At 46.4% G+C, this 27,961-nt stretch overlaps 11 protein-coding genes and 1 non-coding gene across 12 annotated transcripts; 5 read left to right on the forward strand and 7 right to left on the reverse strand.

Annotated features, from left to right (window-relative positions):
• Positions 1 to 867: 867 nt before the first annotated feature.
• BDV27DRAFT_146668 (transcription factor domain-containing protein) lies at positions 868 to 3,264 on the forward strand (the record flags this gene model as incomplete). Its single annotated transcript, XM_032070614.1, has 7 exons — positions 868 to 1,013; positions 1,083 to 1,949; positions 1,997 to 2,063; positions 2,113 to 2,305; positions 2,358 to 2,532; positions 2,579 to 2,728; positions 2,781 to 3,264. The coding sequence occupies 7 exons, from the start codon at positions 868 to 870 to the stop codon at positions 3,262 to 3,264; spliced, it is 2,082 nt and encodes a 693-aa protein (XP_031925874.1).
• Positions 3,265 to 3,392: 128 nt separating this feature from the next.
• On the reverse strand, positions 3,393 to 4,112 carry BDV27DRAFT_146669 (NuoB/complex I 20 kDa subunit family protein; the record flags this gene model as incomplete). The annotated part of the gene is made up of 2 exons (XM_032070615.1): positions 3,393 to 3,843; positions 3,901 to 4,112. The coding sequence occupies 2 exons, from the start codon at positions 4,110 to 4,112 to the stop codon at positions 3,393 to 3,395; spliced, it is 663 nt and encodes a 220-aa protein (XP_031925875.1).
• Positions 4,113 to 4,596: 484 nt separating this feature from the next.
• BDV27DRAFT_130980 (glycoside hydrolase family 2 protein) lies at positions 4,597 to 7,151 on the forward strand. Its single transcript, XM_032067531.1, has 4 exons — positions 4,597 to 4,715; positions 4,824 to 6,336; positions 6,400 to 6,810; positions 6,932 to 7,151. Exons 2-4 carry the CDS (start codon positions 4,928 to 4,930, stop codon positions 7,059 to 7,061), a joined length of 1,950 nt encoding a protein of 649 aa, XP_031925876.1. The 5' UTR covers positions 4,597 to 4,715; positions 4,824 to 4,927; the 3' UTR covers positions 7,062 to 7,151.
• Positions 7,152 to 7,967: 816 nt separating this feature from the next.
• BDV27DRAFT_130981 (TMEM199/VMA12 family protein) lies at positions 7,968 to 9,140 on the forward strand. The gene is made up of 2 exons (XM_032067532.1): positions 7,968 to 8,339; positions 8,446 to 9,140. The coding sequence occupies exons 1-2, from the start codon at positions 8,091 to 8,093 to the stop codon at positions 9,082 to 9,084; spliced, it is 888 nt and encodes a 295-aa protein (XP_031925877.1). The 5' UTR covers positions 7,968 to 8,090; the 3' UTR covers positions 9,085 to 9,140.
• A 153-nt stretch (positions 9,141 to 9,293) lies between these two features.
• On the reverse strand, positions 9,294 to 11,580 carry BDV27DRAFT_130983 (allantoinase alX). The gene is made up of 2 exons (XM_032067533.1): positions 10,624 to 11,580; positions 9,294 to 10,574 (listed from the first exon to the last, which is right to left on the reverse strand). The coding sequence occupies exons 1-2, from the start codon at positions 11,119 to 11,121 to the stop codon at positions 9,558 to 9,560; spliced, it is 1,515 nt and encodes a 504-aa protein (XP_031925878.1). The 5' UTR covers positions 11,122 to 11,580; the 3' UTR covers positions 9,294 to 9,557.
• A 1,611-nt stretch (positions 11,581 to 13,191) lies between these two features.
• Positions 13,192 to 13,608, reverse strand: BDV27DRAFT_146673 (ACT domain-containing protein; the record flags this gene model as incomplete). The annotated part of the gene is made up of 1 exon (XM_032070616.1): positions 13,192 to 13,608. One exon carries the CDS (start codon positions 13,606 to 13,608, stop codon positions 13,192 to 13,194), a length of 417 nt encoding a protein of 138 aa, XP_031925879.1.
• Positions 13,609 to 14,066: 458 nt separating this feature from the next.
• BDV27DRAFT_165924 (uncharacterized protein) lies at positions 14,067 to 15,430 on the reverse strand (the record flags this gene model as incomplete). Its single annotated transcript, XM_032074056.1, has 4 exons — positions 14,067 to 14,440; positions 14,505 to 15,101; positions 15,186 to 15,301; positions 15,363 to 15,430. The coding sequence occupies 4 exons, from the start codon at positions 15,428 to 15,430 to the stop codon at positions 14,067 to 14,069; spliced, it is 1,155 nt and encodes a 384-aa protein (XP_031925880.1).
• A 761-nt stretch (positions 15,431 to 16,191) lies between these two features.
• On the reverse strand, positions 16,192 to 16,960 carry BDV27DRAFT_130989 (mitochondrial 37S ribosomal protein uS14m). Its single transcript, XM_032067534.1, has 3 exons — positions 16,813 to 16,960; positions 16,544 to 16,715; positions 16,192 to 16,481 (listed from the first exon to the last, which is right to left on the reverse strand). Exons 1-3 carry the CDS (start codon positions 16,917 to 16,919, stop codon positions 16,419 to 16,421), a joined length of 342 nt encoding a protein of 113 aa, XP_031925881.1. The 5' UTR covers positions 16,920 to 16,960; the 3' UTR covers positions 16,192 to 16,418.
• Positions 16,961 to 20,307: 3,347 nt separating this feature from the next.
• On the forward strand, positions 20,308 to 23,231 carry BDV27DRAFT_146676 (uncharacterized protein; the record flags this gene model as incomplete). Its single annotated transcript, XM_032070617.1, has 3 exons — positions 20,308 to 20,412; positions 20,572 to 20,777; positions 20,837 to 23,231. 3 exons carry the CDS (start codon positions 20,308 to 20,310, stop codon positions 23,229 to 23,231), a joined length of 2,706 nt encoding a protein of 901 aa, XP_031925882.1.
• A 1,143-nt stretch (positions 23,232 to 24,374) lies between these two features.
• Positions 24,375 to 24,472, reverse strand: BDV27DRAFT_t138. Its single transcript has one exon. It is a non-coding gene; the product is annotated as a tRNA-Ser (tRNA).
• Positions 24,473 to 25,745: 1,273 nt separating this feature from the next.
• BDV27DRAFT_130991 (F1F0 ATP synthase subunit i) lies at positions 25,746 to 26,590 on the reverse strand. The gene is made up of 4 exons (XM_032067535.1): positions 26,495 to 26,590; positions 26,390 to 26,419; positions 26,211 to 26,261; positions 25,746 to 26,088 (listed from the first exon to the last, which is right to left on the reverse strand). Exons 1-4 carry the CDS (start codon positions 26,529 to 26,531, stop codon positions 26,033 to 26,035), a joined length of 174 nt encoding a protein of 57 aa, XP_031925883.1. The 5' UTR covers positions 26,532 to 26,590; the 3' UTR covers positions 25,746 to 26,032.
• A 145-nt stretch (positions 26,591 to 26,735) lies between these two features.
• Positions 26,736 to 27,700, forward strand: BDV27DRAFT_15065 (DASH complex subunit SPC19). Its single transcript, XM_032071256.1, has 2 exons — positions 26,736 to 26,948; positions 27,011 to 27,700. Exons 1-2 carry the CDS (start codon positions 26,817 to 26,819, stop codon positions 27,377 to 27,379), a joined length of 501 nt encoding a protein of 166 aa, XP_031925884.1. The 5' UTR covers positions 26,736 to 26,816; the 3' UTR covers positions 27,380 to 27,700.
• The last annotated feature ends 261 nt before the right edge of the window (positions 27,701 to 27,961 follow it).

Below are 27,961 nucleotides of genomic sequence, written 5' to 3' on the forward strand. Positions count from 1 at the left end.
ACTTCCTCTACCAACCAACCGATTGATTCCCCTCCACAGTCATTCCAGTGTGACCTGTGTAACCGTGTGTTCGACAAAAGATATCTACTCAAGTAAGTGGCATTCATAAGTTGCAGACAGATTTCTGAGCCGTGTTCTCATCCTGAACAGCAAACACAAGAAATCCATGCACGATCGCCTTCACAAGTGTGACGTAGCAGGCTGTGCCCGAACAGAGGGGTTTCAGTTCAAGAAGGATCTTGAACGACACTACGATACTTTCCACAGGGAAGGAAGTCCCAAGGGTTATTTCTGTAAGCATAACTGGTGCTCCGCTTCGAAGTCGCGACGTGACCGCATGGGAAAACCGGGAATGCGGTATGACAACTTTCGACGACATATGAAACGTCACCATGGTTTTGGACAGTGACCTAGATTGAGAGACTAAATGACCATCTTAGAGAGCTGATATGCTAGAATGCCAGTGGAAATTCACCTTATTGAATTAAGCTCCAAATGATCAAGTTGCTAGTATGAATAATGTAGCTCAAAAAATATATGGTAATTGATTAGTAGAGCACTTTATAGATATAGTTACGACGCCAGCTCAACTACATGAATTACTTGTCAACTATTGACACTATAGTCTATTTGGGCTCATATTTTAATAACAACTCAAGATAATCCAATATAGTTCTCAGTCTGATGTTTATGCCTCAGCATGTTGAGAGATTTCTATTCACTGACTTCCTATCTGCAGCAGTAGTATAAGCCTTTTCGGAAATACTCGGGTGATTAACAAGGGTTTGCTCCGAGCCTGCCCGAATTCATCTGACTTGATGGAAACAATCCACATCATCTACACTATCAAGAATCAGCCAATCCACGATGCCCACCGTCAAGACTAAATGTAAAGTCGCCTGTAAATCGTGCAATTTGCGACGAGTCAAGTGTGATCGGACTGAGGTAAGACCATGTTCATACTGCCGACTAGCAGGGCAAGAATGCCAGCCCATTGTTTCGAGACGTGGAAAGTATGCTTGCCTGTCCCACTTCATCTTTACAAATGAAATACGGATGAACAACAGGCTGAAATAATCCAGGTACAAACGAAATCACGATAGCAACACTGATACTCGGCCGGCCCTTCGTCGGTCGTCACGAAAGCCTCAAGATGAACGTAACCTTATAAGTGCTGTATCAGGCGAATCAACTTCAGATGCCATTATCACCAATACTAGTAGCCCCGACTTTAGCGGTAGGAATTCTACTGCTGAAACACGGTCATGTGAGCCTTCCAATCCCCAGCCAAGTGCCCCATCACCAAGGCAAGGCTATCAATATTCCTCGACAAGCTCAGATAGTAAAGTGGTATACTACGGCGACTCCTTTAACCTTGACTATATGTTGCATGAAATGGGAGACCCTTTAGGCGCTTCCCGTAATGGTCGCACGTGGGAGGATGCACTTGAGCACTTATACTTCAGTCAGCTAGGGCAATCAACAAAAACCCAGATAGAAGAGCATTCTCGAAACCAGCGTCTGCAGCTGAGAGACATTGGCGCGCTTGAAAGTTTCGAGAAAAATATCAGTGACGATTTGATCAGGATTTTCTTTGAGATGTGCTACCCTCAGTGTCCTATTTTTGACCGAGCGGACTTTCAGCTTAAGTACGAGTCTGGGAGAGTGTCACCGCTGGTTCTGCAAGCTGTGTATTTCGTGGCCCTTAACCATTGCAGTGAGGAACTTTATAAGCGGGCTGGCTTTGCAAATAGATATCTGGCAACATTTACATGTTATCAGAGAGCGAAAACTTTATACGACATAAACCACGAATCTGACGCTATAGCGACTCTTCAAGCGATCTATTTGTTGTCTTTCTGGTGGGGAAGCCCGATGGAACAGAAGGATATGTGGCATTGGACTGGTATTGCATGTAATCGAGCACAGTCCCTGGGATTGCATCAACGGTTGGTCATTTACGGCAGATGCTGTGAGCTGGCTGACGCTTCCCCAGAAAAACCTATGTAGGGTTAAGTGAGAGAAACAGAAAACTATGGAGGCGGATTTGGTGGACTATTTACGTATGAAACTCTGGGTTAAACGATGATTTCTGCTGACTTAGTTATATAGGTACATGATATCTCTGTGACTATAATGCTAGGAAGAACTCCGCACATCAACGATGCGTACTGCAGTGTGGAGATGCTGGGCGAAAATGATTTCGAAGTATCAGACGACGACTTAATCAATTCTGATCTGCTTCCAGAACCGACTCGTGAAAGCCGGCTTTACTTTATCCACTTAGCAGAACTATATTCGCGAAGTATGTCTACCTAGTTATGCTCTCGACTAAAGCCTTGCTAACACTGCCAAAGCAAGCAAATGTTGGCTAAATATAGCTGGAGCAAAGTTCAACGAATCAGTAGTTCTCAAAAGCCTGGACGATCTTACATCATGGAAAGCGTCCCTTCCAAGAGAATTACAGCAACGAGAATCTACAGTTTCTGTGGAAGATAGCCTTTGGGCGACCCTGGTCAATCTAAGTTACTTGTAAGAAATACTTATCTAGAAGGAAATACCTCTAACAGACCTTTAGCACCGTGCAGATTTTAATACGCCGGAACGGCTTTAACGATCCGGACAGAATGAAGGTCGGGTCAGTTGTGTTTGATGCAGCTGTGCAAATCGTGCGGATATTGGAAGACCTTGTATTATCGCAACTTCTTCCTTTTGCATTGATGCGCAGGTGTGTTCTTCCTCCGCACATTCACCTTGTTAAGAGATATTCACAAAGCTAGTGCGCCGGCTGTTTTCGCCGCTCTCTCTGTCCAAATTGCAAATATGCGTGGATGCCCATCCCATGTGGTCGATGTCTCGAAGCATAGAGCTCGACTCTGCATGATGATCATAAACAAGCTGCAAGACCACTCGCCTCCACTCCTGTGGTACTATCGCCTCTTTGTACGGCTATTGCAAAGTATGGGTTGTGAGATCCTCGATGAAGAAAGTCGAGAAGCTTCACATCACTCCGATCAGCTTCTACATGGGCTGCAATCACCTACGGCTGACTTTCTCTACAACAATCGATTTGAAAATAGTTCGCAAGAGGTTGGTCCGAATGATATCTCCAATGATCCATTGACCGGCAATCCAGTGCTTTGCGACTTTGGCCTGTCTGGGATGACAGCATCGTTTGTATTCTCCAGCTTCCTTGACAGCGACCTGATTGATGGGACATCAACGGATCTTGAAAACCACAACCTTGATCCATCTTCCCTGTGAAAATATTCGTTTTGCCGCTGGAAAGAGCATTGCGACATGTGACTATAACACCCTTCATCCAAACAAAACCCACAGCTCTTATTGTACATATAAAAAAGAAAAATATATAGACAGCACAAGAACCAATCTCACCTCCGATACCACATCCTAGTCACTTTCGTCTTCCTGATCTTCTTCTGCAGCTGAAAAATCGCATACATCAAAGCCTCCGGCGTCGGCGGACACCCCGGCACATATATATCTACCGGGACCACCCGATCAACGCCCCTAACCACACTATAGCTATAGTAATAGTATCCACCCCCGTTAGCACAGCTCCCCATACTAATCACCCACTTCGGATCCGGCATCTGGTCGTACAACTGTCTCAACGCGGGCGCCATCTTGTTAGTCACCGTTCCTGCAACAATCATGACGTCCGCTTGGCGGGGCGAAGCCCGGAAGATGATTCCCAGACGGTCTTGGTCGTATCGTGGCATGGAGACATGCATCATTTCGACGCCACAGCATGCGAGAGCGAAGGTGAGGGGCCAGAGGGAGCCTTGGCGGGCCCAGTTGATGAGCTGGTCGGTTGTTGTTCTGTTTATGTGGTTTAGCTAGCGTTGTTAGAATGGTTAAGATAAATAGAAATCGTACAGGAAATATTCAAGCTTGCCGCTATCTTCTTTCTTGTTTGTGGTGATGCCTTGCTCTGGACTGGGGAGCTTGGGGACAGTGTGTGGATTCCAGGTTGAGGATTGCCGGGGTTGTTTGATCTTGACTGGTAGAGGTGTTGATCTTCCATGGGTTAAAGAAATGCATGCAGAAGCTTGTTTCCATACTTGGGGCCTCAGCATTTGAGTCCTCATCGTTGTGGTTGTTGTGGTCCACATGGTAAACCTCTGTTTGTCGGCGAAGCAAAAATGATTTGCCCTAGGGGGGAAGAGGAAAAAAAAAAAAAAAAAAAAAAGGGACGCGTCAGCACTAGGATTCGAACCTAGGAGGGCGAACCCAATAGATATCGAAAATTCGAGTCTATCGCCTTAGCCCGGTCGAAAAAAAAAAAAAAAAAAAAAGGGAAAGGAAGCAAGCAAAGTGAAGGAATATAGTGTAGTTTGCATTGGAGAGAATATATGAATATATCATATAAAACATGTTTATATCGCCGACATACTTGACACTGAACAGCATGTCGGCGATATAGTGTATGTTTTAGACCATATCGGCGATATGCTTTTTCGTATAGGGTTTTCATTCGATGGGCGAATTGTTCTGCGCCAGTCTATAACTATGAGAAACCTCTCTTTCAGCCGAAACTGTTCAACTGATATTTATTCCCCTGTTGACCTCGGATTATGCTTAAAATTCAGAAAACGTATATCGTTGAATTTACTCAACAGTGCATAGACATGGGCTAACATACGGACAACAAAACCAACAATATTACTATACGCGCTTGACGCTTATCATTGGTATTTAAACAAATTTGTTCCATTCCCGCTTCACAGTGTTACCCTACATTGATAATCTACTTCATAAAGCCCATAGAAGGATATGGCCAATAATCTATCCCATGTCAGGTGCGGGGAGACAACTGTCGATCGCGGGGACAACAATTGCACCTTCACTCTCACAACTCCCCATCTACACGACCTACATAGCATTGAAAAAGAGCACCAACAGAATGACAGCATACCCTCGTCCAGATTTTCAACGCCCAGCACTCAATTGGACGTCGCTCGATGGTCCCTGGGACTTCATCTTTGACGATGCAGACAACGGTCTATCGCAGCGCTGGCACCAGAAAGGAATCCCCGCCAACAACGCCACACACGCCAAACGTCAGATCCATGTTCCATATGCATTCCAAACTCCCGCATCAGGAATTGGCCTCCACGAGGCCCACGAGGTGCTGTGGTACGAGCGCACGATAAAAGATATTCGTACGGCGGACGAACTAGCCAAGGGGAATCGATTAGTGCTGCGCTTCGGTGCAGTAGACTATGACTGCACTGTCTGGGTTGATGGCCAGGTGGTTGGAGGGCATCGGGGTGGTCATGTGCCCTTTGAGGTCGATGTGACTGATGCATTTGGGACCGAAGAAAGTGCTACAGTAACTAGACGCCTAACAGTTCGGGTGAGAGACTCGCCGTCTGATCTTTGCCAGCCGCGTGGGAAACAGTATTGGGGTCCTGTCCCTGAAAGTATCTTTTACACACCGACGAGTGGAATCTGGCTGTCCGTCTGGTTGGAGAGTGTGCCCAGGATGCGATTGGGCAGTAGCAGTGACGGCCTGGTCCTCCGGTCGGATGATATCAAACAGGGGCAGCTTTATGCGCAGGTCGTGGTTTTAGATCGCCCGGCAGCGGCGAAGTGCCAGGTAGAGATTGAGGCGAGTCTAGGGGGCGTCGTTGTGAGTCGCAGCAGACAAGATCTGCCACAAGACAAAGACTACGTGAGTCTCAATGTGGACATGCGTGGGCCGGACCCTGGTTCGTTGAAGGAGAAGGTGCCCTTCAACGTTGACGGGTGCTGGCACAACGGAGTAGCGCTCTGGGCACCCGAACATCCTATCCTGTATGACTTAGCTTTGCGTCTGTATGATGCCTCGGGTAATTTGGTTGATGTGGTCGAGACTACCACCGGTATGCGCAGTATTTCCTGGAAGAATGGTGACGGGACCTTCCGGCTTAATGGAAAGCCTCGTTTCCAGACCCTGGTATTGGATCAAGGGTATTGGCCGGAGACCGGCTTGACGCCTCCATCGCAAGAGGCCCTGAAGGCTGACATCGAGATGGCGAAGAAAATGGGCATCAATGGGTGCCGAAAGCACCAAAAGGTGGAAGACCCTGTCTTCCTCTACTGGGCTGACAGACTGGGATTTCTGGTCTGGGGCGAGATAGCTAATGCATATGAGTTCAGTGATGACTACATTTCTCGGTTCAACAGCGAATGGATTGAAGCTGTCAGGAGGGACATCAACCATCCATCTATCGTGGCTTGGACTCCTTTCAACGAGAGCTGGGGATACCCTTCCCTTACGGATAACATCGAGCAGCGAAACCATATCCGAGCGGTGTACTACTTGACCAAGTGCGTTCTCCGACTCCCTTACTAATAATGTATACTCCTGTCATGGACTGACCAGTTTAATAGGACTCTGGATCCCACTCGACCTATCAATGACAACTGCGGCTGGGAGCACGTTTCGACAGACTTGACAACCTACCACGACTACTCGGATCACCCTGCGCTGGCCGCAACCTGCTCGGACTTCAAAAACGGAATTCTAGGCCAGAAATCGAATCGCGACATGTTCGTGGGTCCCATTCCTTCTTCTAGCCCTCAGCCCCTGGACCCCGGTACTCAACACACGCCAGGCGCTCCAGTGATTTGCTCTGAATTCGGAGGAGTAAATATCATTCCTGCGAAGGGTACCGCCGCTGGTGAAAGGGATTGGGGCTATACTACCGCAAGCAATCCGGAAGACCTGCTGAGCCGTCTGGAAAAGTTGGTGATGGCCGTCGTCAAGGGAGGACATACGTGTGGCCTGGTATATACGCAATTGTAAGTTCCTACCTTTTTTCATTTGCCTTGCTCCCTATATACCCGCATTGTATATGCGTTTCTCCGTTTTCCCAACAGAGGATATGGAGTATGACGAGCATGATAGCTAATTTACATGCAGATGCGATATTGAGCAAGAGGTAAATGGTTTGTACTCGTACGATCGCAAAGAGAAAGTTCCGGCTGCCAGAGTGAAGGCAATCATGGATGCTGCCCACAAATACTACTACGACCACGTAGCACCGAAGTAAATCTTGGGTAATGAGTGACGGGGTGAGACGAGCTTTGGTTTGAGCTTCTTGTAGACTCATCAGCAGCATGATGAGTGAATGCCAAATATTTGAACGATATAAAGTCCATTAAGTAGCTCAAAGCAAAGCACCATGGAAATCCTAGTGAGCAGACAGAAAAAAAAAAAAAAAAAACATAAACAAACCAGAAAGGGCACAAGTGCAATGGAAGAGCAAAATCATGCCTGCTAGTAGGATAAGTCCTTACTAAACTCTCCCAGAGAATACTATCTCAGAAATGTGCGTAGTACCTACCCCATGCCGAACATCTAGAAAGCACCGCTTCACATTAGGGCTACTAGCCTACACACTCAACGCGACTTAAAATCGCATATACATCGTAAATCACGAAAAAGAGCCACAATAGCTTATGGCAGTCAAAGTCGAGCGTGTGAGCATCTATCTCGATCTGATGGGTAGTTTTTCACAATTCGAGGCGACGATGTGAAAACCTAAGCCTTAGGGCTCAAGCAAACAGTGGATGCCCAAGATACTCTGTAGATATCTGGGACAGATTGTCTCAGTTCAGATCATGCGCCTAATGGAATGCCCCAGGCATTCCGATGGCTCTAGAAATTAGGGTTATCAGGATACTGGTAGTTTTGAGCTTCACGTTTATCAAACCTACTTGATGATATGCCCTCTATCATATAAAAGGCAAGCAATCAAGAGAAAATTAATCGAGGAAATATATAATTATCTCATGATTTGTTTTATTTCGAAGACAATGGACGAGGATACTATCTATGTCCTGACATGACAAGCAAACTAAATGCCAAACTAGGCAACACTAAACCAAATGCAGTAATCCCGTTCATCACATGTGGAGACTATATCGCGATTTGATACCAACAACCTTCCCATCATCTTTAAATACTTGTACATTTAAAGACATCCATCAACACCTACAGCTCAACCCTCCAACAAACCCCAAACCCCAAACCATCGACCCACAAAATGTCATAAAACAAACCACACCCCTACACAACAATGGTCCAACTAATAACAACCACCCGCATCCTCTCCGCCCTAGAAGCGATCCCAACCTCAGATCGCAAAGACCTCGATCTACCCTCCAACCCATCACTAGACAGTCCCATCACCCACGACCAACTAATCCGTCTATCCCGCTACTTCCGCACCGAAAATGCCACCCCCAACGCTGACACCCGAAGTCTCAACTCCCTCCTCCACGGAACAAAAGTCTACGTTCCGCCTCCGCCCCCGAAACCCGAACCCGTACGTTCCTCTCCCATCTTCACCTCCTCCAAATACCATACATATCACAAGCCACTACCACTACCACTTTAATCAATACGTACATATCTAACTAATAAATATTCAGAGCCCAGAATATCTCGCCCTAAAAGCGCGTCTCCTAGCCGCCTACGAAACAGACACCTACAACCAAATGACGGCCTCATCTAACACCACAAATGGCCCATCACCGATCTTTACTTCCTCGACACCGACCGTTTCGGCTCTCCATGAAGACGATGCACACTCGGACGCAGATTCTCTTACCCCCGGACTCGTGCTGAATATTTTTCTTTCGGTTGTTATTACCGGGTTCAGTGTTTATTGGGCGTTGACGAGCTTTTCGACGCCGGAGTTGTTGACGGAGGCTGTTTCGTCGGTTTGGGACCAGAACCAGGGGTCGAAGAGGGGTGGAGGTGTGAGTCAAGCTGTGAAGGTGCTTGTGTCGTTTGGGGCTGCGGTGGGGGTGGGCGTTGCTGAGGTGGCGATTTATGCGATTTACCTGGGGAAGGTGGAGCGGGCGAGGAAGAAGGAGAGGGGAGTTAAAGAGAGGAAGGTGGTTGTTGGGAGGGAGGTTTTGGGTAGGAGAGATGAGAGTGAGAGTGCGCAGCGAGTGGATGGGGAGAAGGAGGAGATTTGGGGAAGAGGGCCGAATGGGGGCTTAAGGCGGAGGGTGAGGGAGCGGTGGGAGGAAAAGGAAAAGGAAGTGGATGGAGATGGAGATTGATTGTAAGTTGCCGGTCCGCCGGTTCTCTGTTGACACTTGAACAGGATGCATCTGCATGTTCTTGATACCCCTCGGTCCGAAAGGACTGATTTGTATGATACGTTTTTGTCGACCCAAAGAAAAAAAAAAAAAATGAAATACACCTTTTTTTGAAACGATTTACTCCATCTGATTGCTTTCACCTACGTTCATCAACATGGACAGAAACATTTTTGACAAAACATTAATATTGGTATTCATATTCCCTCTATATTAAAACAAAGAAAAAAAGGCTTAACAGAAATGCTACATCATCGCTCAGTCTATGGCGCTGATATATGCTGTGCTGCTGTCAGCTCATTAGTGATCATCAGTAGCGTGGATATCTATGGTCATCAGGTATGTTTTGTGTTTTTGGTTGTCGTCGGAAATGTGCGAGTGGCTGTGCGTTGGTCAACAGCCCGATCGAAGTACGGGAGCACAAATGAAAAGAATCAAACCCGTTTCTCTAACAGCAATGTGCCGGCTGGAGTCTTGCTGCTGAAGCCGCCGTCTCGGCTGAAGATCTTCTCGCCGCGCAGCCACGTCTCACGGACCATGCCGCGCAGGGTGCGACCCTGGTATGGCGAGCACTTGTTCCGGAAGAGCATGGTGCTAGGCTCCACGACCCACTCGGCAGAGTCGTCGAAGACACAGATGTCGGCGTCAAACCCGGGGACGAGGTCACCCTTCTGGCGCTCGAGTCCAACCTGTGCCGCGGTGTTGGCACAGCACAGGCGCACAATGTCTTGGAGGGCCCGCTTGGTGTTGGTATCCTCCGGAGCAGAGGTGAGACCCTTCCGACGGCTGAGTTCTGTCCACAGGATTGGAAGACCCAGACCGACAGAAGAGATGCCGCCCCAGGCGGAGGAGAAGCTACCTTGGTTCTTTTCGATAGCGGCTTCGCCTTTAGAGGTGCAGCTGCCTGGAATATGGGAGGGAAGGAGCTTCAGATCCGGGGTGCACGGGGAGTGGTCCGAGACGACAGTCTTGATGACACCATCCTCGGCGTGGCGTTCCAATTCGGCCCAGAGGGCATCCTGGTTGAGCTGTGAGCGAATCGGTGGGCAGCACTTGTGGCGGGTATCACCGTCCCGGATTTCCTCGGCCGCCAGGGATAGATAATGGAAACAAGTCTCTGCAGTGATGGGGATTCCATCTGCACGGGCTTTCTTCAGGAGAGGAATAGCCTCCATGGCCGATAGGTGGACAATATGTAAAGCAAGCTTGGGAGCCAGGTGGGCCAATGAGAGGATCTCTTCTACAGCACAGGTCTCATATGAGGAGGGACGAGATGCCAGGAAAGTGGAGTATGCTTCCGCGGGGCCTTCGGGGGTCTGGGGTTGGTCCGCCTGGGAGGATGTGATGGGGGGTACCATTTCCGCATGAAACATGAGGGTGGTGGGCTCATCGGCAAGTTCCGCCATGGCCTTACGGATGTCTTCAGAGGAGACAGCGGGGAATTCGTCAACCTATAACGGTAAGCACGGAAACTGGCAGAGGGAACACTGGCATACTTACCCCACTGTCGATGAGGAACCCCTTGAAGCCGCGGACACCTTGGTTGACGAGGACCTTCAGCTCGCCAGCATTGCCGGGGATGATGCCGCCATAGAAGCCGACATCTACCCAGCACTTGCCTTGAGCAGCATTCAGCTTCTCCTTGAAGCCAGCTACGGTGGTGGTGGGTGGGATGGCGTTCAGAGGCATGTCAATGACGGTGGTGACACCGCCGAAGGCAGCAGCCTGGGTTCCTGTGTAGAAGCCTTCCCATTCGGTGCGGCCGGGCTCGTTCAGGTGAACATGGGCATCAACCAAACCGGGAAGCAATACATGAGGCGAATAGTCGGTATAGGGAGTTCCCTCAGGGAAGTCAGAGGCAGGAATGACGGAGTCGAAGACCGCAGTGATCTTTCCAGTGGTGCGAGAGATAACGATTGTGGCTGACGTTAGACGACCCGAGATGACGGCTCGAGACGACGTTACCACAGCAATAGAGGGTAATTGTTGCGTCTCCATGGTCAAGAAGGGTTATCGATAGGAGGAGAGAAGAGAGATAAGGGGACAAAGAGAAGAAGAGGAAGAGGAAGTGGGAGAGAGGAAGAGGTCGAGGAGGGGCCCAAAGAGGGTGATGACAGTGAGTGGACGAAAAGATAACGTCGAGTTCAATGAACTGATAAGAGGGGAGTTTCAGAACGGTTTGGGAGGCAAGGGATCCTTATTTGGGAAGTCTTGAAGGTGGGCTGATAAGAACCAAAAACTCTCACAATGAAGAAATGCGATATGGGAGGGCAGGCACGATATCGCAATCCGGGGTATCGATAAGGGTTTTATAACCATTTCCCATCATCTCCATCGTCTGTGGGAGCCCTTAGTGCCTTTTTTTTCAGTCCCCGAAATTTAGCCACGTCTTCTCCTCGAACGATAACAATACTGATCGAGTAATAATCGGAAAGGGGAAAAAAAAAAAAAAAAAAAAAGAAAAAAGTATAAAAGGGGGATCCACTTCACAGACAACCGGATCCACCGGTGCCACCGGAACAGTATCAGAGATTCGTCTTACTCGATTGAAACCCCGATAAGCCTTTCTGACTGTCGGTGTACTCAAGTAAGTCTCTCAACCCAACATGATAAACGCATCAGGCGACATATTCTCCCTCATCGTACGGAGCTTTGTGAACAAAGGGAAGCTAGAAGAATCCATGTGACCCTCGATACCCTCACTATTACCGATTCGGGTATTCGGAAAGGTTCTTGGTCGCCTCGTAAAATCCTGTCTGGGTCTGGGTCCTCGCCAGTCTGACTGCTCCCCCTCAACCCTGGTTTTGCATCGGGCGCCTCCGGCATCCGCCATCGGCTCGCTCCCTGCAATTGTTTTTAGTACCTGTCTTTACTCGATCAAAATTGGTCACATTTCCCCTTCAGGAATTTCCTTTACTCGATGGCTTCATGTAGTTGGACAGTGACCTCGGAGTCATATGTACCACGCAGTGCGGACAATCGTTATGCAGGCACTCCGCATGCGCGTGAATGCTTCCAATCTCTCGACCATTCGGCTAAACATTCCCTTTGTTGGATCGGAGGCCCCCGTTGGACACACCGCGTCTCTCTCTTATTATTTCAACTTTGACGACGAGGGGCCAGTATTCGTTCCTCCTCACTAAAAGTAGATCCCAGGTAGATCCTGGACAACAAATCAGGGGAAAACTCATAAATTACCCGGGACTTACCTGTACATTGTAATACTTACTTCCGAGCCAGGACCTTGTCAGAACGCCACCCAGCTAAGCCTTCTTTTGCTTCAGGGCACACCCAACTGAGAGAAGTCCGTACCTGTGGTCGGACCACGCCACCCAACGCCGTTTCAAGGCAGTAAATACTATACTGTGTAGAACCTCCCAGCACCGCATCAGAATGATGGTGCATAGTGCTAAGATGATCCTCAACGGCGAGTTGTTGTGCAAATAGACCTGCTAATTGACTTTCGAGTATCCACTTTTCGGACGAATCGAAGTTCTGATCGTATACTAACAGACAGGGATTGACTATAAGTTTAGTTCCTGTCACCAAGAAAAAGAAGCAAAAACAAAACCAAGGACTAAGATCGAGTCTTTCAATCTGACATCAGTGCCCGATTCAGCCTCAGAGTTGTCGATACCTAACTGGTCCAGTAATGAATTCCTATCGCCGATAGGCCTTCTTCGATCGTGACATTTCTCTAACCAGTTTCGGTTTCGCGTCACTTGTAATAGCCATTTGTTCAGGCTTCTATATAAGCTTTGTTCTGGCGTCATCTTGTCAACTGTTTACCTGGATAACGACACAATAATAGTCGAAGGGGGAGGGAAGCATGGAAATGAGCATCGTTAGCAAGAAGCGATGATATGCTGGATGTCTCTCTTCCTTCTCGACAACGGAGAGAAATATTACAACCCGATCACGGTCGCCCGTGACTTTCCTCTCTGGGTTACGCCAGGTAACCGCTGACGTGCAAGTAGCCCTACATAGCCCTGTTTTCCCTATTATATACACTATCTCAATTTTCTGTCTCTCTAGAACCATGAGACAATATCGTACTACAAGTCGCAATCAAGATTCACCATGCATCATCCCCACCAGAACCCTCATCGCATCCCCCTCTCTGCCCTCCGGCACAAAAACATGATCGTGGAAAAATCCACTGACAACGTTCGTGCTGATTCCGTCCGCGGCCAAGTTCGTCGATATCGTTGCGATGAGGCCCACGGCTTCTAGGCTGGAATGCACCTTTAATGAGATCTTGCGGCAGGGGAAGGTGTAGTTGTCGTAGTTGTGGGTTTCGGCGATGGCTTTGGTGGTAATTAGAGTCAGGCCTTCGGATTCTTGGAAGATCATTTGAGGTTGGAGGGTGTGGAGGGGGAGGGAATTGAGGGGTGTGGTGGTTGTGAGGAAGACGTAGGTTTCGGGGTCGAGCATCGGGTCCATTGCTGAGAGGAGGGTGGGAATGTTTGTTTCGCCTTGAGACATTTTGGTGGTGTAGAGAGATTTTGTTATTCAAGGTGGGTTTGGTCTGGGTTGTTGATGTTGTTAATGGTGGATTGCATATTCAAGGGGGGGGGGGGGGGGGGGTGGTGTAATTGATCAAATTGTTAGAGTCTAAATTCGAGGAATCCCGCTAATTACTAGTAGTAGTTCTGATGGGAACGAGTCATTGACGTTAAAATCAAATTCTTGTGAGTTAGTAGAAGCGTCATGTTGACACCGCATATTGTTTGCATCCTTTGAACTAAACCTCTCTCTGCTTTCCGGAGTAACAACTACTTAATAACTACCTAATGGTTGGCCACTAGTTGTCTGTAAAGAAGCTGAAGTTCAGGTCTCGTCATAATAGCCATCCCATTACCCACCAGTCAGTAACCTTGCATAAGTCCCTAGAACTATAAGGCCAAACCAGCTCCTCAAAACGGACAGAGACCAGGCGAAACTCATTCATTGCTTTCATCCGAGCTCAGAGTTTCCGAATCGCTATCATTCATCTCCCTCAGCCTCAGCTGAGTCTCATACATGGTCGAATCCGCATGTGCTAGATTCAGCCACTCAAGCATATGCTTCCAAGCGCGCGGCATGATACACTCAACATGCTGCATCTCCCCAGACGAGTAACAGTTGCAGCCATGCCGACGGGCACCCGGGACCAGATAACCCCGTGGCTCGTCGGAGATAACATAGGCACGACAGCGGGAGGAAACGAAGGCAAGGAATGAGCCCGAGATCTCATCCTTGACTGCCAGTTCAACGTCAATGGAGTGAAGGGGGTTGGTAAGGACAATGGCAGATATGTATCCGCGCCAGTCCTCCCCTGTGTTAAATCGATTTTTATATTTAGCCGTGGTTCAGACGGATGTTAATACAATAGCGCTTACATTTTAGAGATAAGTGACGAATTGCGCCCTGCCCCCCTTCAGCGATTCCAACGACGTTAATTTTGGCATCGTGGCGCACCAAGCGTCCGCGGTCAGCTAGGATTTCATCAAAGACACAAGAGACGTGATCTTCCCAGCAGCCATTTCCAGGGATTTTGTTTCTATGGGTCATCATCAGGGGAGGATCGACGGCTGAGGGACGAGGATAAGCGAGCCAGGTCGGCAGGGTCATCGGGCGACGAGCACCGCAATGCCAAATTAATTGGCCTGTATTTGCCAGCACCAGAGCAGTGTCGCTATGTTTGGGGGCGCACTCAGTGTTGGTTCCATCTTCGTTGGTTTCGGGGTGAAGGACGGCTTTGGCAAACGAGACAGCGGAACCTGCATTGATGCCATCCGCACCTATGCTTCGATACGCCCAGATTCCAAGGTCCTGTACTGGCTCTCCGAAAACGACAACGATACGAGATGCCGTGGATAGGTTAGATGACACCAGGATCGGAACGTGAGCTTCATTCACCTTGGAAGTGAGAGGAAGACGCAGGGTAGTAAGGTTGAGCTCCCTTAGACGAGAGGCCACAATCTTGCGAATGCACTCTAGAGTGCGTAGGAGTGTTAGACATAGGCTGTAAGGTAATCTGGGCAAGGCAGATATCTATATCTCGTCTCATCAGGACGTACCACTCATCGCCTCTCTCTGCATTTCGTTGACGCGGGAATTTTTGTTGATCTTGTACTGAAAATTCTCTTTAGGATCCACGATCTTTCTGATCTGATCGTTCTCATTGATGAAGTATCTAGTTGTCATTCTTCGTTTAGTATTTGGTCATGACCGTAAAGGAAGTCTCGTGTCCATACCCTAATTTCTCAAGGTCCGCAGGAAACTCGTTCTCGGGTGGGAGGTCTTCACGACGGTAGACAAACATCTTGCTGACTTCTTGTTCTTTTTATTGTAAGGAAAGACAAGGGAGCACAGGATTAGTGCTATGATGAAAGGGGAAGAAATGAGAAGAGAAGGCATTTCACTGAGAATAAACGTACTGGAGTTGATTAGTCGTAATGATGCAAACGCATGAAACGCAGTGAATCAGACTACAATTTGAATACATTCATGCAAACGAATATCCATTGTTAGCCATGAACGCTCGATCACAGGGCTTGTACTACACATCATGATATGGAGCTTCTTTGTATGCTTGTTAGGCCTTCGCTTATACTCTCTAGACATAAGATATCTCTATCAGAAGCATCCTGGAACTGCAATATGAACACAGCCGTCAAAAATATGGTATTCGATGTACAGAACGAAGACGGCTGCTTAGGCCTTAGAGTTCAAGTACATGGTAGTGGAATTGCGATAGTACATCGAGTAAAGACTGCCATTCAAGAACAGGTTAGGACGAGATCTTAGAAAAGCATGTATACTGTTATTGTGAAAGTGTACTGTTGACAACTAGAGACACACATTCCTTCACCTCTAAGGTGAATCTTTGTCCATGGGACTATGACATGAAGGAAAAGACCAGGAACGACGAGTCTATTCACTAATGAATATAAGACTAGAGTAAATGTGGGTTACCTGATGGTGCTGGTTTTGTCCGTGTACAGCCTAGTATAGCACATATTTATGAAAGATAAAGTCAAGACCTATAATCTGGTGGAAAACATATAGACTCGACTTTTTACAGTATACCTCATTTCTGGAATACTTAGCAGACGGTAGCGAGCACTTGATATAAACAAAGAAGTCGTAATCCGCGAAGAAACGTCCACACGTATCGTCTATTGAAACCCGGCAGTTGATATATTGTACATCTTTCTCAAAAAAAAAATATAGAATTAAACGCCCTCGTGTAAACCGGCTGATCCAGTAGCCATGAACATAATAATAACAATCCGAGGTATATGGATACACTACCAACTGGCCTTCTTCACACCAGGTAGTTCACCAGCCAGTGCCTGTTGACGGAATTGGTACTAAATACGATGTTAATCAACGCCTGCCACTCCATTAAACGAGTTCGGAGAAAGCTGCTTACTCTAGCAATTCTGAAGTCACGAATCACACTTCGAGCAATACCACCCGCCACACAGCGGTTTTTGATCTGAGTGGGCCGGGTGTAGGCGTGCATCTGGGAAAGCTGCAATTGAGCCTGGGCACGGGTACGTTGTGGGAGGGAGGTGTTGCGGATGATGTAACGGAGAGCTTGACTATAAGCACAAAACCAACTTATTAGAGATAGGTCCCCAAAATCCTGGTCAAAGTGGAACGCGACAAGGTCAAAAAAAAAATGCCGACTTAGCATACCGTTCAGGCTCGTGCTGCTCGAAAACCTTCCGCTTAGTGTGGTCACGGATGACACGGGCGTTGATAAACCCGCTAAGGTCCAAGCGCTTGGACCTGAAGAGCGACATGCTGTATTTTTCCGTAGCTGGTGAACTGCAAGAGTCTGGATGTCGGCACTCGATATCTTTTGATGGTAGTTGTGATCAGAGTTCTGAGGTCACGGGAAAATACGCTTTCCCAATTTAGATTAGTGTTACTCTGCCATACCAGGTAATGAGACAAGGTGCCGGATTGGCTAGGTACTCACCGCCTTTCTTTAATAAGTACTAGTAGTACCTAAGTGTTACTATTAACTACTATGTGTGGTTGAAAAGGTACGGTCTTATCAGGTTAGTAAGCAGGTAGATCTCTGATAACCAAATACCCTAGATTAATTAGAAGGCCACGACTTTTTGGTAAGATTCTCACATTTCGGAGTTTTGTTTGAATTCTGTATAGAAAATCGAATTGGCTACCGAGATTGGTCTCGACTTGCGGAGGGGTTCATCTTCCGGGGTCTTATCTCGCGAGGTATTACAGTATAAATAAAGTGGTATTATGCTTCCAATACAAAATCGGCCATCAACCGCACGGAGCCTCCTTACAAAAAGAAAAGAATATCCTAATTACATTACTACCGCGAGTGCTTTATAATTAGTCAGTGTGGCCGAGTGGTTAAGGCGATTGACTGTACGTATCCTAATATATATGATCTGCGAATCTCTATACTAATATCTTCATAGCGAATTTCTCACATTCGGTATCAAATTCCATTCGTGGGCACAGTCGATTCCTGTCGCTGACGCTCCTTTCCTTTTTTTGCTGTACCCTCACTTTAGGAAGTGTAAACTGGGACCCATACTATCTCCGACTAGTACCTCGGAAGCTCTGCCTATGGAGCTGTACCAGTGTCGATAGTCACGTGATGTCGATTAGATCGATTAGATCTAATCACCTGATGATAGAAACACTTGCCTCCGTACTCAGAGCATTGGAGGCAGTTGGAGCTTTTATCTTTCTAAATTAATGATATAAAACATTTTGGAAAATCTTGTAAAAAATGGCCTTCACGTATCTAAATACTTTAAACTTACAACCAGCTCAGTCTAAAGATTTTAGTTCAACTGGATGTTGTAGTCGGAAATGACCTTTTTGCACCACGTGGTCACATACTCGCAACCCCGCTCCCCAAGCTGTACGGAGTCAGATGCTGGTGGAATCAAGCCCATTTGTCCAACTGGTATTATGCTTGTCAGGTTATGAGGCCTAGGTCTGAAACATTCTTAAGCTTTTTAAATCATTGCTTTGATCTAACGAGGCTATTTTTCTCATTACTCTGCAGAAATGCCAGATACTACAAGCCAACCATTCAACCAGCAAAATGCTCTAATCAAAATGACTGAGAGCTCACCGAGCAGCTCTACTCGCTAGGTTGGATTCATTCAGGTCGATTATATTCCTGCCAAATACCCTGATTGCATTGATGCTGTTTCTTAACACTTGAAAATTTGCCTCAATTTTGAACTTTGAGAGTTATGTGACAAACACACTGTAAACTCACTATCTAAAAATGCTTATGGATTCAAAATAGCCTTGCCCCTCAGCTGAATCGGTTGGAACAGATCTTGCTGGTTCTAGAGAGTTGGCTTGGTCTATAGATAGAACCCTCTCTCGTGCAGGAGCTACTTTCCACTACCGACTTTTATATATTCGACCGAGGCAAACGACTCAATAAGGCACCTAGGTCTAGGATGTGGTGACAAACTTACCCGAACTGCTCATATGAAAGCTTTTAAAACGAATCGTATATCCTATATCTCGATCCCCAGCATGTTAACGATTATCGAATTTCGATTATAATTTTGGATAATCTATGCTGTGCGATCTTAATACCTGACTGCTTCTGCGGCTCGGCGTATGCAGAGCCAGTCCTCACCCTTCCAGCCATATGTCTGCGTCCAGGTACTCTGACTAATTAACTGGCCACTGGGAATATAAAGTTTAATAACATAGAGGGGTGAGACGATGTGACTACGGAGAATATAGTAATTGCAGCAGATGGTTACTTATTCTGATGTAAATGGTGGGTGTAATCTAACTAACCGTCTTAAGCCGATTGATAACACCGTGGAACGGGTTTTTAGGGAGAATATGGATATTGCTGAAGAGAAGAACGTGTATGCCTGCCTCTTATTACTACGTATGTGGGCTTGAGTCTGGACTACCTACCCGGGCTGCTAGTATAGAACTGAACTTTTCTTCAACTACCGCCACTATAGTAAGGGAGAAGTATTTCTAAAGCTCTGCACTGCTGCCACGGAAAGAAGGCAAATGATCTTGATCAGCGAAACGCATTGGGAGAATCGGCTACTTTATCAACCCGTGGCTCATTCTGGTTTAAGAAAGACACCTTGATTGAAAAGTCTGCTCAGGGCCATGGAGCTCCACACTGCCTTTCTCTCAATCTAGAGCTTTATTCAGATAATTGGCATCCTCCTATTAAAAGTATTTTGCGCATACTAATACCAGGTGACTTAGTCGTCGAATCGACTACTTTATAAAGCCATTGAGTGCAATATAGGGCGACTGAGTACATTTAGGACCAGTTCTTTAAACCACTCAACTACCAAAATATCAAGTAGTATCGGAGTACTGCTAGGTTAGGAAATCAGGTTTTATTCAGGGCATGTTGACAACTTATACGCTCTAGACCGTGTTTTAGGCCTAGCGCACAATATCTTTGTTTCCGATGTGTTTTTGTTCTCAATTACTTGCTTTAGGCAGTGTATATAGTGCTTTCAGGGCGACCTATAGATATCTAGTAGCTCATATTAGGCAGTCAGGGCCGCTGAGTACCTATAGGTATAGGGGTCACATACTTTGAACCCCCCACTGCAGATATAGGTCATAATACTTTGTTCGTTACCTGATCTGACACTTTGTCATGATATCATTAATAAATTCTCAAGTGCCCCTTTGTCCCACTAGTCCCGAATAGGTCTGTATACCATGTCCCGGATTGATCAGCTGCTCTTTCTTCTCTCGGTTTTGATGCCTTTCCCTCCTTTCATAGAACCCCTCTCCTTTGATATTTCCCATCGCCTTTGATTCCTCTCATCTCATGTAATTTCTCCCTTCACAAAGACCTCACAATTGATCTCTAAATCTTCGAATATCTAGATCTTTTCTTCCTCTTCTCCCTCTGTTTCCTCTCATCCCATGTGGTTTCTTCTCTCACAAAGATCTTACAATTGATCGCTAATATTAAATCTCTAGATCCTTTCTTCCGCTTCTCCCTCTTCGTGGAATCATCTCTTTGGCAGTACTACAATATGACTTCCCGCAATGCGTTTAGACGTAGATGGCCTCGTCGCAAAGCACCTTGCTATAAGGAGGACGAGGACGAGGACGAATTTCGGGAAGTATCAGGGCCCGTCATTTGCTGCAACGACTGTAGTAAAATAACGACTTCCAAACATGCCTGTGACCCAGTTTGCAAAACATGTGGCAAACATTTTTCTCCAGGATCTGGATGTCCCGATCTCTGCGATGCCGTTCCTTGCTGCAGATGCTGCGGTCAAAGTACATCAACTCTCAACACAATACCTATATGCCCTTTACCTTTCTCTAACAATATGGACTCGACTGATCCCAATGGGCTGCCAGTCCTGCAGGTAGAAACACAAACCCCCATCCCGTATATAGAGTTCATATGTATTAATAAGGTCATCGTTTATCTAGATCATTTTCCCCGACTTGAAATTCGTTATGAAAATACTCGTCGACTTTCTATTCTCCAATAGAAAGATGGAATTTGGGTTTAATCCTACTCCATACAGAGTTGTCATCGAAGCTGTTGGCGGCTCAGACACATTCGTGGATATGGTATATAACACGATCGACCCAATGATCAGAGCTTTGCAGGGCAAAGTTCTCACCGTTGACATGTATGTCATATCCCTTATTTAATCTAGAGTCTGACCCACAGTCTACTTACATACACTAGGCTGCATAATATCCGATTAAAACAGGCCATGGCTCCAAGAACTTGGTACGAACCCAACGGAGGGTATCTAGATTTTGTTACCTATATTCAGAGCTCTGAGTATTGGCGTCCGTATGTCGGACAATCTAACCAGCCAATAGAGAGAATACCACAGCATATCAGGGCTATTCATAATGGTTCGGAGAACAGCGTTCATTATTATATCATTAAGCAAGGCAATGGTTCACGGCGTGCTAACTTCATACGACTATGGCCTATACCTTTCCCACCCAATACTGACAAGGCAGTAAAAATGGTCTTTGAAAATTTCTTAGAAAAGATTATGTGTCGAGCTTTCCAATCACTTCCTGCAAAGACATTAGAACTATTCTTTGGACCATGCCCGCAAGGCCAGTACTCAGGGATGGGTTTGAATATCGTGACTCCTTTGCTCCAGGGGAAAGAACTGGGTCCTCAAATCCGCCATAGACTTATACAATCTCTGGAAGATTCATCAGACCCTGAGATCCACAATTGGCCAAAAATTCGAAATGGTTTAGATTATAAGACTGACCGGCAATCAGTGAAAGAGAGGCTACCTTACAGGAAGCATATGAGTGTAAAGGACTACTACGCTGCCCTTTACCAAGCAATTGAGAGCAATGCGAATCTCAAAGAATCCCTCTTGATACAGTTAGATGACAACTCTTGGGGAACTTTCGAAGGGGAGCTGCTAGATATTGATTCTTGGTTTCAGTCAATATCAGCTAAAATACGCCAACAAGAGCCGACATGTCAAGCTGGGTTCATCGCTCCAGTTGGAACTATCGAAGCCTCTGTTGGTATTATTCTCGACCTTACACCGTTACGCGAATACAATGTTCAGGATAGAACTGTCAGTCTACCGTGGGGCTTACGAGAGAGTGGCTTTAATGAGTTAAACTCTATAATCTGGATGTATAATCTCCAGAAATATGTTCATATTCCAGGTAGCTTTCAGGTTGCTCCCCCTCGCCCCATTGACAGGGAAACTCTCCGTACAGCTACCAGGCAATTGATCCTCGGCAGCCGATTACGTGTTATCATCATATGTGGTGACAGTGCTCAAGAAGCAGCCCTCCCAGACAACGCCCCGTTGAAGAAGGTGACATTATCTTTGGCAGAGATGGAGCATGATGCGTGGATTGAGATCAGCCAACATAAAATTACAAGGATCTTTATCCGTGCGCCCGCTCCTCTCTCAGAATTGTGGACTAAATATGGGAAGGAGGCATTTCAATTGACGAACGTTTTTCGGTTTGTGTCTGCTATCACCGACCTTACAATTTTCCCATCCTTCTATGAGTCTGCTCTTTGTGTTTCCTTAATTGCCCGGAAATGGGACGATGAGAACAATAGTAGAATACCTAAGGCTGAACCAACTGATCTCGAGCCGTTATTGAGGGTTTGGCTCGCTGCGAAAGGGTTTAGCTATGAGAGTGACCTTCGCCGCTTGGCAGAGGCTGCTGGTGGCTCCTTACGATATGGGATTTTAGTGCTTAGTCTCATCCTTCCAAGAAGAAAGATATTGCATCAAGCCAAAAGATTACCAGACTCGAAGATACGTCGGCGTGGCGCTACTGATCCTGAGGTCCTTTTCAAAGTCAAATCGCTTTTAAAGGAGCTTAGTCCCCAAAACGAAGGTGTAGACGCTTCAAACGATGAAATCCAAGAGTGTGAATGCGATGTTGATGAGATTGTGTGCGATGATACATTCAAGATTCCTACTGAAGAAGAATCTGCCTCTAACACCAGTCAAGATCTAGAATGTATTCTCAGCGCAGACACGTCTCAGAAAGAAGCATTGATCCAACCCTTTACAAACCGACTAACTTTAGTGCTAGGCCACAGATATGATGGCCGCTGGGAACCAAGATACAAGTCTTGGACGGCTTTTATTAGGCATGGATCGATCAGTGTTAAGATGGAAGAAGAGCCTAAGAATGGATGCTGGGTTCAAGCTGAGCTATCGCCCATTGGAACTAGACACCCTCAAGTATGGGCCAAAGCAACCAAAGACCAGGATCCCGGTTCTCGCCTTGCATTTCGTGTCTCAACAAGGAGCGCAGATGGACATGAAACGTCTGTGATATATCCCACTATCAATACTATAAGAGGATGCTTCAGAGCAAACACTCTTGTGGATGAGCTTAATGGCGATGACTATCTCCAAATATGTCAAAGGCCTCGGAGATTTGTGTACATCGACCCAAGGAATAAATCGTTGCTTAACAGTTATCCGATATTACAAGCTTTCATCAATGGTGCCTACATTGACGATAAGGGTATGGTAGACCCTAGGAGAAAGCGGGCTCGGCCTCCAAGCAACCCAGTGGTGGATGAGAAGCCTGTACGAAAGAAGAGCAAGCTAGAATGATGGCAAATATTACGAGAGGAGGATTCACAAGAGATGATGAAACAAGGACAAGGCTATCTCCAAGTCTCCAGTTCCTGTTGTCCGCGGCTAGCGTATTAACATTACTAAAAGTGAACCTGAAAGCTTTTTATAAAGATCTTAATTTCTTTTAAACCCAGTACTGCTATAGAACACTTCTACCATTCTATTTTCTTAAATCCTAACTGGGCTAGTCTTACCACGGCATCTGGCTATGTACAGTATCTCAATGGAAACACATACCTGGACTACAGTAAGGGTACGAGGATCGGTAGACATAATAAAATTGTAAAATTATATGAAACGCATAATATTTGGGAGGTATGGATAACAAGCTATGCAATGTCTGGACAGTTGAGATAAGCAGACTAGAGAGAAAGCCTTCGTTAACCCTTGCGGGAGGTAGGTTAGGTTGATATCGTATGTGTGCTCCTTGACGAGCTAAATATTATAGAAATGGAATGTCTGCTCTATTCATAGGACTTTAATCCCATTAAGTATCCCTGGGCACCGATAAGAGCTAAACTATATTATTTACCTTAGGATACAGGAATATATCTAATCAAGACAATATATAGTAGCTAGTAAATACGGCGAGTAGGGGTAGCAATCTGTTACAGGTCAAATAGCGATTCCACCTAATAACTGTGGCGTATTATGTATACCCTGCCCCTAGTGCGTAGAATATCCGCTGGCTTTACAATGACGTATAGTAGACTACGCGAGCGTATGATTCTATATAGAGGGTCGTGGGTTTTCCTGACTATAAATTAGTGCTTTGTTGGTAGAAAGGAAAAGAAAGAATCAGCCTTCTGTCTGCATAGGACCTACTGCCCGCCTATCTGCCTACGTATCCTTAGCAGCTGGTTGACAGGTCCTCTACCCTGACTAGTAGATATTCTTTGATATAATAAGTATACGTCACTCAATTCCTTCAAGGAACCAAGCGGGAACAGGCAAAAAAAAAAAAAAAAAGGAAAGGAGCGTCAGCGACATGATTCGACATCACGTGACTACCGACACTGGTACAGCTCCGTAGTCAGAGCTTCCGAGGTACTAGTCGGAGATAGTATGGGCCCCAGTTTACACTTCCTAAAGTGAGGGTGCGGCAAAAAGAATAAGAAGCGTCAGCGACAGGATTCGAACCTGTGCCCACGAATGGAATTGATACCGAATGTGAGAGAAATTCGAGTCAATCGCCTTAACCACTCGGCCACACTGACTTTGGTTATGTATCATAAAAAAAACCTGTATATCACATGACAATACTGTCCAAGGTCAGGACCCAGTATTTGGATTAAAATCCGGAATTTACTATTTTTTCGTAGGCCGACAACCTGTGCGGCCAACCTTAGTGTGAATATGGTTATCTATACAAAAGGTTAAGAAACTCGCTTTGTAAATAATACATGGCAGTGTGGCAGAGTAGTGAAGGCGATTGACTTGAATTTCAAATTCGTTATCACTTCCATTCTAAGCACAGGAATCCTGTCGCTGCCGACATTTTTCGTCTCCTCGCCGAGGCACTTGGGGCAAGGTAAAGTACTATATTTATTGGTCCACTGGTCGGTAAAAGATCCTTAGCGATAGTTTCAAGTCTATCCTATACCCTATACGAGTCACCTATTGAAACTATGTGGAATTGGATCGAGGATTATATTCAGGCAAAGTACGGTTCTATAGATTTTATTAGCTCAAGCGCTCACTCAAGATATTGGAGGCGTGACATATGGTTTTTGAATGGTGGCTTTCGACTTCTGATGATGTAGATGCCTTACCAAGTTTGAGGCAGTCATTCTGGCAAAACCGGGGGCCCTACTGAATGCTAGATATACCATGCCTTTTAGTTTATTTTTCCGTGGATGATTTCTATATAGTTGAATAGCTTTATATTCATTGACTTTATTTAAGCCGGCATAAAACTAGGTGATGAACTGACTAAGTAAACCACTGCACAGGGCTCGGCATGGTATAGTGTAGATGAGACGAGAGCGGTCGAGGCGATCTATCTCAACTACCTATGTGACGGCTATCAATCCCCCATCCATCTGGTGTAAATGATAGGGAGCTCTAGCTCCGGATGGCCCTAGTGCAAGTAATCATCATTTACATGAGTTGAGATGACGATAGTAATCTATATGGCCCTACATCAAATTTATTGGGGCTTCCTAATTTTTACGGCAAAATGAGCACAACCGTGCTATCACCACTCAAGATTCTCTTGCAACCGTATGATCAGCCTTCCTTGAGTAGGTCACATGGGATGCAGCTTAACTTGATCAAGCCGGGGGGAGGGGGTCGAGTGATTCTATAGAAAAGAAGCTCTGTAGGAATAAATGGACCAGGTTATCCATACTGTGATACTGGATCATGTATCACTAGACTTGAGCTTTAGATCATGGAATGTAGCCGCCATACCATACTATAAGAGGTCTGAGAAGCATTTAGTAGCGAAAAATAGTTTATATAAGAAAGTATGGCAGTAGGAATAGCGTGTGATAAACTGCTAGCTACTGCTATAACTTCGCAGTCGCAGCCGAATTACGTGAAGGAATGCCAGTCAAGGCAAAGGAAACAGATGAGAACCTGTACTGGGAAAGATGACCGTAGCAGTAGTGGTACAACTTGTCAATTCGTCAAAATCCTATGACGGTCTATATGCCTGTACAGAATAACTGTCCGCAAACCGAAACTTGGGCGAAGCAGCAATCCGGGTAATCAGCCGCCCTCCATCTTCCTCTTTCACCCGTCAAATCGACATTCTCAGATTAACAGAGATTAATTTAGTGCTTGTTGTTCTTCAGGTTGGGGTTGCGGGGGTCGTTCTTGAACTCTCCGGCTGCAGAAGGGAACCGAGGTTAGTTATGATTGAGATATTGCGGGACTTGCTCGCATTGACGGGAAAAGCTAGCCTCTATAGAGGTAGGACATCTCGTAAATTCGAAGAACGGGGCGACTCACTGTTCATGAGGGCATTGCCGAGGGAGTTGATGCCGTAGAGGATGACAGCGCCTAGAAAAAGAGTCCCGTCAGTATCCGAGATCTGGTACCCTGTGTACTCGTCCAAACACATATCCCATAGTCGATATCAAATAGAATAGACGTATTCGAAGAGGAAACTCAAGAACGGCGATGCATACCGGCAGCGAAGAAGGGGCCCAGAGGCTTGGCTGTAACGAGGTAGGTCAGTCAGCTTCCGACCTGGTTTAATCCAACATAACTCTCCGGCCGATGCAGTGTCTTACCGATGGGGGTGGGGAACTTCTTTCCGAGGAGAGACATGGTGACAAGTCGTGTATTGTACGGGAATGTCCTAAGAGGGCAGAGGTGAGAGGTGAGTTGATGTAGGCGGAATACGGTGCAACGAGGAGGAGCGGGAACAACGAGTTTTGCCCGGAGGTCCGACTCCCGGCCGCTTTTACCATAGCCGCACGAACCTATCGCCGCTTTTATCACTCCATTAGCCCCTCCGCCTGTAAACAAATGCAGCAGTTATCATAAACTCCAACTTCATACTTTCTACGTATATTCAGACACGCTTCTACAATATTGCCCCCTCATATCATCATGGCGGCATCACTGAATGCTTCAGTCACGTCTCTCCAATCCTCTCTACAACTTCTCGACTCATCTATCTCCACTCTTGAGTCTGGCGTTAGTGACTTTCCCCGACTGTGTAAGGTCTTGCAAACAACCCGAGTAAGTGCCGGCAACATACCTTTCGGAACCCGGTCAACGTACTGATAACAGTTCAATCACAGCACTTTGAACTTCTCCCCGAGCCTACGCTCCGCGAAGCACAACAATCACTACTCGATGAGATCACTCCCAGCATCGGACACTTGCTATCATTAGCGTCAAACCACGTTGAAAAACTCTCTCGTCGCGAACAAGCTCTCCGAGCAAAAGCTGAGCTGCAGGAAGGCAGAATGTACTCCAGCGAGAGTCGCCAAACCTCAAGCCGTAGCCAGAATGCCTATGGTGATCGACAAAAGGCGAATGCTGCAAAAGCGGCAGAGTTCAGGCGGTTGGTACAGAAGAAGGAACGGCTGAAGTACGCCGTTGAGAGACTGGAGTTGCAGAGTAAACAGCGCGAACGTCAGTTGAGAAAGAGCATGGCTGCCCAATAAGTCTGCACCGACGGAGTGAAAACTATAGCAACAGTGCAAAATGGTTGCAACTACGTCATCCCTGTTATTCAAAACACCTGCCATTATATACGGTGAAACTACCAGAGCTCGACAACTCGGCCCCAAAGGAAGGAGGTCGCCATCATCTCCAAGCAGCGCTGAGACCGTATCTTTAAAATATGTCTACTCTTTGCATCAGTACCCACGGTGCATAGTGCTCGACATATGCGCTACGAATGCATAAAGCCGAGGATTGGCGATGCGAAAGTAGGCTTTAAGCCTACCATCATCCGCCAACAATTGCCATATCCCTCATGCTAGGATTTGGCGGGAACCTTCAGGCCATTTTTGTCTTCCCATGGATCATCCGATTGCGATTGTCTCGGCACAGTCCATGGATTATATAAGGAGCTGCTGAAGTTGTATGTGAGAGGAATATTGGTCACATTGAAATTGAGTGAAGAGCTCAATAAGCCATACAGTTGTGGTCTAATTACATATATCCGTTATTTATGATACATTTATAATACATTTTTCAGAAATTGAAGCCCAGGTGCCTGTACCGAGATATGAACCGTCCAT

The sequence above is a fragment of the Aspergillus caelatus genome (genome assembly GCF_009193585.1).
Source record: "Aspergillus caelatus strain CBS 763.97 unplaced genomic scaffold BDV27scaffold_131, whole genome shotgun sequence".
Lineage (NCBI taxonomy): Eukaryota > Fungi > Ascomycota > Eurotiomycetes > Eurotiales > Aspergillaceae > Aspergillus > Aspergillus caelatus.